Source organism: Diabrotica undecimpunctata, chromosome 4 (assembly GCF_040954645.1).
Source record: "Diabrotica undecimpunctata isolate CICGRU chromosome 4, icDiaUnde3, whole genome shotgun sequence".
In the NCBI taxonomy this organism is placed as follows: domain Eukaryota; kingdom Metazoa; phylum Arthropoda; class Insecta; order Coleoptera; family Chrysomelidae; genus Diabrotica; species Diabrotica undecimpunctata.
The window spans coordinates 15,764,360-15,777,136 of NC_092806.1; the positions used below are offsets into that span (position 1 = coordinate 15,764,360).

General features: G+C 36.0%; 1 protein-coding gene across 4 annotated transcripts in view; it reads right to left on the reverse strand.

Moving 5' to 3' along the window:
- The window catches only part of LOC140439224 (WD repeat-containing protein 47), a 234,780-nt gene that overhangs the window by 159,293 nt on the left and 62,710 nt on the right, over nt 1-12,777 (reverse strand). For all 4 annotated transcript variants that reach the window (XM_072529007.1, XM_072529006.1, XM_072529005.1 and 1 more), the window contains exons 5-6: nt 7,876-8,131; nt 804-1,049 (exon numbers count right to left, since the gene is read on the reverse strand). In XM_072529007.1, coding sequence (XP_072385108.1) covers nt 804-1,049; nt 7,876-8,131 — 502 coding nt within the window. The remainder of the gene's footprint in view (nt 1-803; nt 1,050-7,875; nt 8,132-12,777) is intronic.

The following is a 12,777-nucleotide window of genomic DNA, read 5'->3' on the forward strand; positions in this document are numbered from 1 at the left end:
TAAAATTGTTCTGATTTAGAATCCTTCAAGTCTAACTAAATCATTGTTTACTATGTGTTTAAATGATTGCGTATGTTGCTTATCTGTGGGTTTTTTGTTTGTATTTTTTATGCGTATAAAAATAAGTTATGAAATAAGTTTTATTACCACTATTAGAAATATAACTATTAGAATTTGACATATTAGACGCTATTGATTTAATATTTAATGCTTCTCGAGAGTATTTCTGGAAAAAAGTGTTTAAAATAATTATTTGTTCAATAATGTATAATTTTTAATCTAGGAAAAGTGTTAACCCTTATGTGTGATGGGTAAATATCTTGTTACTAAGTAAAGCCGGCTTCATTGCCTTTACAAAGAATTGGCTATTATATCTGAACGACCACGAAGATTTAAGTTAAAAAAAAAATGAGCAACACTAAGAACTGATAAAATTTGACAACGGGATGAAGATTTTTGCTAAAACTCAAAAATACCATGATCATCACAAAAAAAGATAAACCAAAAATTTTCAAATTGTTAGCAATCCTAATTGCTTATGTGTACGAAATAACGGATGGGATAATATAGAGGGAACATTAGAAAACCTAAAAAGAAGAAAATGAAAGAACAAAACAGGAAAACAAGAATTGAAGAAAAAAGTAGATAAAGAAGAAAAATCCCATTATAGATATATACCATCACACGAATATAAAATATAAAAACTGATAATTATATTGTAAATAATACCTAGTAATAAAGTAGTTTTAAAAGAAATATTAATAACTATAAATCAGATAAATGTCAAACTTTGATTCACTTACCTATCTCCACTAAATTTCTGATTATCACTGTTTATCTGCTTAATTAGTTCTTCCCGTTCCTTTTCCCGTTGCATGAGCTCCTCTTGTAGTTTCTGCTTTGTTCTATGAAATTCCCTAACTAATTCTCCAGAATAACTGTGATCAATTGGTTGAATTGCACCTGCTTCCGTATTTGCAATAGCGCAGGAACTAAATATCACGGGTTGTGTTGCTGTTCTACTGTCATAATAGTCTGGTCGAGGTGTCCTGCAATAAAATTTGTGCAAATTAATGTATATTCCGTTCTGAGCTGGGAAGTACTCTATTACAGCCGAACATGAAGATAACTTAAGAGGTAAGGTACAGACGAGAGGTGGAATGAGTTATTCCAAGATATGTATACTATCTTAGAGCACATCTTGATAGAAAAGCGATCAGCAACAAGTATTTTGGGCGTAAAAAGTCGAGATAGTGCATACTGCCAGTCGAATTTTTAAAAGTTTTTAACGAGAACAACCTGAATGTAGTATTGGAACTGTTTAATAAGATATACGATACTGGTCAAATTCCATCGGACTGGTTGAAATCTACATTTGTGCCTCTTCCCAAGAAATCGAATTCTAAGACGTGTAGTGAATATCGCCTTATAAGTTTAATGAGTCACACCCTTAAAGTATTCTTGCGTATTATCCATTCCAGAATACGAGCAAAATTAGAACACAGCATAAGTAAAACACAGTTCGGTTTTAGATGCGGTTTTGGAACTCGAGAGCCGCTCTTTGCAATACAAGTCTTGATTCAAAAATGTCTGGATCAACGGAAAGATGTTTACGCCTGTTTTATCGACTATGAGAAAGCATTCGATATTATCAAACATGACAAACTCATAGAACTATTACATCTTAAAGGACTTGACACTAAGGACATCCAGATTATAAAAAATCTATATTGGAATCAAACAGCCCACATGAAGAATGGACATACGGTGAGTGAAAACGTAACCATTTCGAGAGGGGTTAGACAGGGCTGTATTCTTTCGCCACTGCTTTTCAACCTGTACACGGAAGAAATATTTCTAGAGGCACTGGAAGAGTACAACGAGGGCATCAAGATTAATGGCGTACCAATAAGTAATTTTCGATATGCAGATGATAGTGTTATACTGGCCGATAACATCGAAGATTTACAGATGATGCTAAATAGAGTAAATACAACTGGCAACCAATTTGGACTGAAGATCAATAGAAAGAAAACTAAATTTATGGTGATCAGTAAAAAGAACATTCAACATATCGACCTGAATATTGAAGCCGAACGTATTGAAAGAGTACACCGATTTAAATATCTGGGATATATAGTAAATGATAAGTGGGAGCCAGACGTAGAGATTAAGATCCGAATTGAAATAGCAAGATCCAAATTCATCAAAATGAGAAAGCTCTTAAGCAACCGCCACCTAAGCGTTAACCTCCGATGGCGCGCCACGAAATGCTACGTACTCTCTACGCTACTGAAGGGTGGACGTTAACAGCAGCAACTATAAAGAAATTAGCGGCTCTAGAAATGTGGCTGTATCGACGCATACTGAAAATACCTTGGACAGACAGAGTGACCAACACAGAGGTATTAAGACGAATGGGTAAAGAGGTGGAATTATTAACAACTGTTAAAAGGAGGAAAGCGTCATACCTAGGCCATGTGTTCCGTAATGATAAGTACAGTCTGCTACAGCTTATCGTGGAAGGCAAGATTGAAGGTAGAAGAGGTCTGGACAGAAAGAAGAAATCCTGGCTGAAAAACTTGAGAGAATGGTTTTAAATACCAGAAGCTGCGGACATAATACATGCGGCACAAAACAGAGAAAACTATCGTTTGATGGTCGCCAACCTTCGGTAGAAGACGGCACATAAAGAAGAAGAAGTGCATACAGCGGCTCAGACAACCTACTAGTTTAGGTATACTTCAGATGTAGGATCAGCCGACTGGCAAAGAAGAACCAACCAAGAAAGGAAATTCTACATCTGGAAAAACTGAATAGGCCCAAAGAAATTTGAAGAAGAAGTAAAGAGGAAGCTGACTGAATATGAAGAAAATGAAGAGAGAACATTAGAAGACTAGTGGACTTATAATAAGTAGAACCAAATTAACTGCTGCAAAATCGATGCAAGGAATTAAAGAAAGGAAATATGATCAATGGTTTGATAATGAGTGTAAGGCGGTAATTAAAGAACGAAATGAAGCACACAGAATATATTAGACTAGGCGAACTAAAGAAAGAAATATGGTATTTGACAACAAAAGACGAATAGCTGATAAACTTTGTAGACAAAAAATGACAAAACACAAACAAACAATTAATGAACATGGAAATAAGCTTTCGAAAATACAAAACACGAAATGAATATAAATTTATCAAAGAAATGAAACAAGGATATAACCAAAATCTAATCTGTGCAGGAATAAAGACGGCGAAATAATCACTAAACACTAAAGAAATTAAATAAACTTGGAAAACATATTTTGAAAAACTACTAACTGAAAACTCTCACAATGATGATGTAAGACAAACAGAACATGAACTATTGGAAGAAGTAGATAATGAAGAGTATGAGAAAACCAAACCGCCGACGATAGAAGAGGCAATTAAACTGCAGAAGTATAACAAAATCCCTGGATGTGATAGAATACCCACAGAATTGCCGAGAAGAAGGGAAATAATGAAAATATACACGATAATGAAACGAAGCGATAAACTATTATGTCAAAATTATAGGGGAATCTATTTGCTTTGTTGTAGATAAAAAATATTTACCAATATACTTAACAATAGACTATAACGCAGAGAAGATCATCGGAGAATATCAGGCAGTATGTAGATATGGAAGATCAACCATCAACCAACTCTTCACGGTTAAGCAGATTTTAAGCAAAGTTTGAGAACATATCATAGGTGTCTATAATATTTTGGTCGACTTTAAACAAGCATATGACTCAATAACCAGGGCACATCTATAGAAAATATTAAGTATATTTAAAATACCGCCAAAACTAGTTAGGCTCATCCGAATAACGATGACGGACACAGTCGGTCAGATAAAGTTTCAGCATGAGATGACAGATCTATTTCAAATAACTTAAAATGAAAACAGGGTAATGGACTGACATAAACCCTCTGTTTAATTTAGCAGTAGAATACGTAGGTAGAAAAATATCAGAAGGTAGAAGCAACACACTTATAAATACAATAAATCAGTCCAACTGTCAGCTTATACCGATGACATAAATATTATGAGCAGAACCAAAGCAATAGGTTAGGATACGTATATGGAACTTAAATCACATGATAAACCAATAAATCTGTTAATAAAAACAAAAAAGACAAAAATCCTTGTACAAAGCCGATCGAGGAGAGCAACACGACCCTACCTGACAGTGACAGTGACCGTTAGAAACAGTAGATAGCTTGTAACGTTATAAACGCCACATATTTGTTAGTTTTTTTCAAATAATTATGTTATTTCATGAAATAAAAAAGACAGTCAAGATTTGATTTCACGTACAAAGCGTCTATGTATCTGTTTATACGTATTTCGCCTTAATAAGGCTCATCAGAACAGCTATTCATAGACGTTCTCAACGTGAAAAATAAATCTTTCCTGTCTTTAAGAAGCAACACTAAAATGGCTTCGAAACGGGCGCAATAGCGACATATGTTATTTCAATTTTTTTTCGATTCTATTTATTTATTATCTTTCTCCTTTATTTTACTATTTTTATTCTAAACATAGTTGTTGCCCAGCTCTTCGATAAACTTTCTATTTACTAAATATTCTGTCATAATCTTTATTCTTTATTTTCAATGTTCATTTATTTCAGTTATTTTTCCTGTATTCGACTCCAGTTTGTTCTATGCCGTAGACATAGAACAGTATAAAATATCTATGGTTCACTCTTGTCGACAAACGTTATTTGTCAGTTGGCAACTGACTTCTGTCATGTCAGTTTTATTTCAAAGTAGGGAGTGCTTTTTATAAATATCGTTCATCTATAAAAATGCATGTTTCTCTGGTAAATTCATTTATATTGTTAAATCATTCCTTGGATAAGTTGATAATTCTTTATATTTAATATTTTAACCAATATCCAGTGTCTAGTAGTCCAGAGTGTTTCTAGTAATTTTTATATTCGTTTTTTTTTTAATCTTAACCTACACACCACGTTTCTTTTGACCTTTTTAATCGTCTATATGCTTTTAGAATCTTTAATATAATTTAAGTAATTTATTTTAATTATCCGAGGCTGTATCTTCAGTTCTGTGAGCCAGTATGGATTCTTTACCCCAGGTAGGTGGCTAACCTCACCTTAGGGACCCTCCTCCTTTATCCGGGCTTGGGACCGTCAGTGTCATCCAATGAGCTACTCAATCCACCCATCAGACAACTCAGGCGGAGTAAATCTTAAACGACACAGAAACACCAGAGGAATGGCATAAGATCATCACAATCCCCATATTTAAAAAAGGACAAAAAACTTGCCCACAAAACTACAGAGGAATAACCCTCTTAAATACAACAATGAAACTTTTCACAAGTATTTTTAAGGACAAATTGGAAAGGCAAATCACTAATGTTGAAGAACAACAAGGTTATACGAGCGGGCGGTCTATAACAGATCCAGTATTCATAATAAATCAAATAAAAGAAAAAGCTACAGAGTTCGGCATCTCTCTCTCTCTCTTGTCGTTTCCTCATTGCTGAGGATCGTGATTTCCTACAATGCGGGCTGTCAATTCTCTCCATCTCTTGCGATTTTGGGCTGCTCTCATGGACTCGGAAAACGTCTCTCCAGTGGCTTTCTGTACTTGATCTGACCATCGGATAGGTGAGCGTCCTCTGCCTCTACGTCCTTCTACGTTTTCGCACACAATTAGTCTTTCTAAGTTGTCATTGTCTCTTCTCGCAATGTGGCCAAAAAACTTTAAAACATTTGCAAGACACTGAGAGGAGAGTCTGGTCTGAATGTTTAGCTCTTCGAGAATCGACTGATTGGATCTGTGCTCCGTCCACGAGTCGGCATGCTAGCATATATTTGCTTAAGGCGTTGACATTCTAAATATATTAAAATATATTAATAGAAAATAAAACGGCGACCAACATAACAAAGATAGTCCATAACCTCAATAACAACAATGTAACCAAAGTTAGAGCAGGAGACCAATTCACTGAAAATATTCTAACACCGGGAGGAATTAGAAAAGGCGACAGTTTAATCCCCTTCTTGTTTAACCTACTCATGGGCAAAATTATAAACAAAGTAACATCTCTCAATTTCGGATACAGAATGGGCAACAAAAGAATTGGTATGGTGTGTTACGTAGATGATGCAGCAATTATTGCCGAATCAGAAGATGATCTTCAGAGACAGCTCTTTCAGTTCTTTCAAATAAGCCGCCAACTAAATATGACCATTTCTACCAACAAAACTAAATGTATGACAATAGCAAAAGATCCGCTCAGATGTAAGTTAGTGGTTGAGAACAACCCCATAGAACAGGTGATGCAATTCAGATATCTGGGCATAGATATATCAAGCAGATACGACCCAGTAAAGGACCTAAGGAGTCAGATCAACAAAGCATCCGCATTGTCGGGATGTCTGCGGGAGATAGTCTGGTCAAATCCGTATATGCGCACAGATAGTAAAATTAGAATCTACAAGACTTGCACACGACCGATCATGACATATGGCATAGAAGTGCGCGAAGATACCAACAAAACGAAACAGATGCTAAGGATTACCGAGATGAAAACTCTCAGAACAATAGTGGGCAAAACAAGAAGAGACAGGGTGAGAAATACAAACGTTAGAGAGGAGTATAAAATTCCAGATATTTTAAGATGGGGAAGGCAGCATAAAAGGATGTGGTACAGTCATGTAAGACGAATGGATGAGAATAGAATCCCGGAAGACCACCTAAATTAACCAGAGGCAGCTTCAGAATTAAACAGATCGAAAGATCTCCAAGAAGTAGAAGAAGAAGAAGAAGATTTTAATTATAATTATATGCATATAATTATTGTTGCCATCCGCTACGCTGTTTAAAAAAAATTGTTTTTTCTATGGCAAGGAAATTTAAAACGTATTCAGTCGCTAACCCAAGCTTTATTATTTTAGTTTTTTGGTCTACATAAATTTTTCTTGTCCCCCCTTGTTGGATGGAAATCCGGAAGCCTCGTGGTGTACCACACATAGGAATGACAACTGCATCCCCGGCATCTCCACCAGCTTGAATCTACTCATTCAGCTACAATCCATCCAACCAACATCAGAAACCAACACCAAGTTATCCTGTCAACCATATGAAACCATAAGTATCATGAATGTTCGGGAAAGGAAAGTTTCTACTCACAATCCGTAATATGTTTTATTAAAATTGAAAAAAGAGAATGAGGGTTTCGCTGTTTACAAACTTTTACAGCATCTTCAGACCCCCAAGAAACTAAGGATATCAGTCATCAAACCAATAATAAAAAACATCATGGTAATTTAACAAATGAGTTTTCAAAAAAACCCATTTTATATTTTTTTATTTTAACACTCTCAGACCAAATAAGTGGTAACGATGTGCATTTTATTGTGAAAGAAACTTTTATTACTTTTCATATTTGTGTTGTATCTTTGTGTATGTTTTTGTCCCGAGAGTACCTGAAAGGCAGAGGTTATGCAAGAACAACTTACAAGAATCTACAACAAACGATAACATTATCACATTACATTGGATGTATATATTAGAATTGTACTGATATCCTTTTAGTTTAAAAACCTATTACGGATTGTGAGTAGAAGACTTATTTCCCTAACATTTATGAATATATGCTCACACCAGCAACCTTTTCACCATAAGTATCAATTTCAAATTTGTGTAAAGATAAGACGTTCTTATACCTGAGAAACAGCTAGACGAAACCTAACAATTGGCTCCCAAAGAAAGTTGTGAGTTTTATTGTTATACATTGGCTCCCAAATTTCAGAGGTAGTTATATTGTTACATTTGGGCGCCCAAGTAAAATATTATTTAAACACTAAAATTTACATTTCAGGTCCCGTAGGAGCAGGGCTATCTCTGTCTTTGGGTTCCGGCGTTGAGGTATTCGATTTTCTATCAACGATAGGATTTTTCGGGCAGCTTGGTAGAGTATTGTTGGCACTCGGTTTTGGCGTGCTGGTTTGTTCTTGTATCGATGGCATGTGCTGCTGGAAGTCTCCGTAACTGTTGCTCAGAAAAACGTCGCCCTCGTTTTCAAACAATCGGTCAACTGAGGCGTTCATGTTTCTGCTATTCTTCAAACCTGGAAATATAAAAAAACAATTATTACTGTAGCTGCATAAAAATAAATAAATATTTTATTATCGACACAATGACTCGGCGATGTGAAGGACAAATGTCGATATACACACAACGCAAAAGTCTAAGGATATTTTAATAATTTGACAATACCAATGACAGAAATTTCATGACCATATAAATTTGCTTGTACTATAATTGTTAATACAGACACTCACATTTTATCAAAAAAAAAAATTGTAAAACTGATAGCAATACGTGTTTTAGAATGTTTTTTATAAGGGACAAAAAAATCGACATTTTTATGTTTTTTTTTTTTATTTTTAATTTTAGTCACTTTATACCATTCTTGCTTAATAGGTGAGTTAAAGATATTGTCTTTTTACCATGCAACGACAACATTTAACGTTGGACGAGATGAATAGAGCCGTGGGCCTCCTTCAAGCTGGTATGCGACAAACTCAAGTTGCTGATCAGCTGGGTGTCTCCCAAAGCGTCGTAAGTCGTTTGTGGCGTCGGTTTAGAGACACTGGGACTCCAGCCGAGCAACATCCAGGACGTGGTCGCTCTACAACCGTCGCTCAAGACCAATATTTAATTTTAAATGCCAGAAGGCAGCCAACAATCACAGCACCCGAGCTGGTTAATGAATTACAACTTGCACATAATGTAACAATTAGCAGCAGTACTGTGAGGAATCGTCTCCATGAAGCCAATCTTCGTAGTCGGCGACCACTGGGATGTCCACCTCTATCTAGAGGCAATCGCGCTGCAAGATTAACCTGGTGTCAAGAGTTTCAGAATTGGACTGGGCCACAGTTTTGTTTAGTGACGAGTCTAGATATGGATTTCATCCAGATTCTCGTCGGACAAGAGTTTGGAGACGACCTGGAGATGGAGAACGATTACGACATCTTCAAGAAGTGTATGCATATAGAGGTGGTACATTAATGGTATGGGGCGGAATCATGATTGACGGAAGAACTGACCTCGTTTTCCCACGTGGCTTTCTCACAAGTCAGCAATATTTGGACACTATTCTTGAACCTGTTGTGCTCCCGTTTGCTGCAGCTGTTGGAGAAAATTTTTACTTTATGCATGATAATGCTCGACCACATGTTGCGCATATTGTAACAAACTGGTTGGATAACGAGGGTATTGATGTATTGCCGTGGCCAGCACAATCACCGGACTTGAATCCCATTGAGCATGTATGGGACATGCTTCAACGAAGAATTACTCCACATATGGGCAATATCTACAATGAGTTTCCATTAAAAGAGCTTCTGAGAGAACAATGGACACAACTACCTCAAGCAGACATTAACAATGTGATTCGGAGCATGAACAGTAGATGTATAGCTGTGATAAACCAACGTGGTGGCCATACTTTATTTTAAGTTTATATTTTTTCGTATTTTTGACATTTTATGGTGGTATGTGAAACATGGGTGATTTTTAATATATTTTTTTGCTCCAATTTTCTGTTTTTTTCTGCAATTTATGTTTTTTGACATATTAAACAACAATTTAAACTACAAATTTTGTATTACTTTTTTTAAGTTGATTACAGATAAAGAAAATACGTCTATTTATAAAAATATCCCTAGACTTTTGCGTTGTGTGTATTTAGTATAGTAGGTTGCATTTCCTGGCTGAAAAATCTTGAAGTATGGTTTAACTACAGCTGTTTACAGCTATTCGGAGTAGCAGCTAGCAACGTGATCATAGTTATGATGATATCCAACCACCGACAGGAGACGGTGAGAAGATAAGTTGGTAGCTGAAAAGCAAGCTCATCTTTATTAGAACCCGAACCGTTTTGTGGACTTCAAAAGCCATTTAAACATGGAACTAGGGACGGCCTAAGAACAGCATCAATTACAATCTCGCTGGCTCAATACGTCAGGACAAAAACAAACAAAAAAATTGTAAAATTATTGTCGAAGTGCCTTCTTCATAATAGTATACAGTAGTTAGTATGTATACAATGTGGAAATTAATGCAATAAAATGGAATACATATGTAAAATGTATATAAAAGCATGTAAAAAAACACAATGGCGGTTGAAGGAAAGGAACCATTTAAAAATGAGAAAAAAAACAAATATTAACAAACCATACCAAGGAAAAATAATCAATAGAAACCATTATTTAAAAGCATAATAACAAAATGAATTGTATCGTTTGTGCGTGAGTGCATGGGATTGTGAAAGACAATTAAGAAAAGTAAGACGGGAATTAGTTTAAAACCAGCGGAAAATGATTTAACCAGACTTTCAAATGTGAATTACCAATAAAAATAAGGAACTACAGTGGAACTTGATATTACGGCCTCGGTAGTTACGTGATCTCGGTTGTAACGTCAATTTTTAATAGGTCCGGCCAAAAACTATTCGATAACATTATTAAAAACCTGGTTTTATCGGCTAAAAATAAAGTAAGCCTCGTCTATAGCATCATAAAATTTTACAGTAGGTTATCGTTTTTTATTTTATGAAGAATAAAGTGCAATGCGTTTCGGGCTTTGAGGCATTGTTCCTTCCAAGAATGTGAGAAATCCCGATTATCCCTTCGGTGTACAATTATGTGACGTTGACAGTTCTAAGATTTCTCATTTATCAGTGCCATCCTCACAGTCAAATTTTCTGTTTCAGAACAGTCAGTTTACGAAATTTTCGCTACCGCGAAATTGTGTTCGGCTCGTTTTGTTTTTAGATTTTAATTTAGTAATTAACTTTTTATTTTATTAACAAGGAAGGCTTTGCCTATTAAAGATAAAGTGCGTGTTATAAGAGCATTTGACAGTGGTCGAAAAATCGCTGATGTATGTCGGCAATTTGGACTTGTTAATTCGACTGTCGGCTCAATCCTAAAAAACAAGGACAAAATTTTAAAAGCCTTTAATGAGGAGGGAGAAGTGATGTAGATTCAGCTCTACTCAAATGGTTCAAGCAGTGTCGCAGTTCTGATATTCCTGTGTCCGGGCCACTTTTAAAGTAGAAAGCTACAGAGTTCGGAAAACTGTTTGGTGAAGATTTCACATGTGAAGAGTTAACAGCTTTAAAGGCTGGCTAGATCGGTTTAAAGCCCGGCACTCAATTTCCTTCGCGAAAATTGTTGGAGAGGCAAAATGTGTGGACGAGAACGTGACCGGTGATTGGTTATAAAATACATGGCCACAACTAAGGCAACCATGCAAGGATGAAGATATCTTCAATGGTGATGAAACTGGTGTCTTTTACAAATTAACGCCAGACAAAACTTTAAATTTCAAAAATCAAAAATTTGTCAGTGAAAAGATTTCAAAACAAAGAGTCACGGCTTTTGTTTGTGCAAACATGACAGGTACATTGAATATATTCGTGTTCCCTCTAATGAAAACATTGGCAGGACCCTGGTCTACTTGGCCTTTCGGCATACGACCGTAAGCGGAACCACTAGCCCCTACGAGTCCGACACCTACACATGACAGGTACAGAGAAAATAAAGCTTTTGGTTATTGGGAAAAGTTTAGAAACAGCTTTTGAAAAGGATGATTTTTTGTATGGACAATGGGGAACCCGTGAACATTACCATCATTAATGCAGTTCAGTTTTTGTACAACGCGTGGAGTGCGGTTACGTCAGTGACAATTTGTAAGTGCTTTCGTCAAGCTAAATTGACTGTAGTTTCTCCCAATGTTCAGGATGTTGACGAGGATGACGAAATGCCTTTGTCAGAGTGGATACAAAAATTTAATGTAAACCAGAGAGAGTTTGGAACTGATCTTGACTCCTACATTTCAGTAGACGATCTGGTAGAAACATTTTAAGTTTTAATTGATGAAGAAATTGTGGAACAAGTGCAAAATGTGGAAATGGATGTTGATGAAGATAATGAAGAAGAAGAAGAAAACGGCGTTGATTGTCCTACAATCCAAGAAGCAATGAAAGCTGCTGAGACCATATCCAAGTTTTACCAGTTCAGGGAGGCATCCACAACTACCAAAGAAGCAGCTCAGATTATTAAGGACACTACAGAAAAAGCCACCTAAGCGTTAACCTCCGATGGCGCGCCACGAAATGCTACGTACTCTCTACGCTACTGAAGGGTGGACGTTAACAGCAGCAACTATAAAGAAATTAGCGGCTCTAGAAATGTGGCTGTATCGATGCCATCGAGCAAAAAGACAAAAGAGGGAATGTAAAGGTAGTGGGGGCAAAAATATTGTTAGACAGGAAGTGCCATCTTGAGAGGCCAAATTAAACAAGGAAAGAGAGTCTTTCCTTGTTTAAGAAATCAAATTTAGTTGGGTTATGTTATTATTTGTCCCAACTGTCACATGAAATCTTATTTATATTGAAGTTTTTTAACAATTGTTTCACATTTTAGACTGTTATCGTTAATATTTAATTAAAATTTTCTCGTCTAAGACACATTCTGAAAACTATTTTATAGCTACTGTTAATAAGTGTCGGAAAATTTAAATTTGGCGAATTCGCATTTCCGGATATGTCGGCCATCAGAGGCCACTTTTTTGGTCGCCTTTTCATAACGATTAGATTCCCTCTTTTGTCTTTTTGCTCGATGATCGATGCATACTGAAAATACCTTGGACAGACAGAGTGACCAACACAGAGGTATTAAGACGAATGGGTAAAGAGGTGAA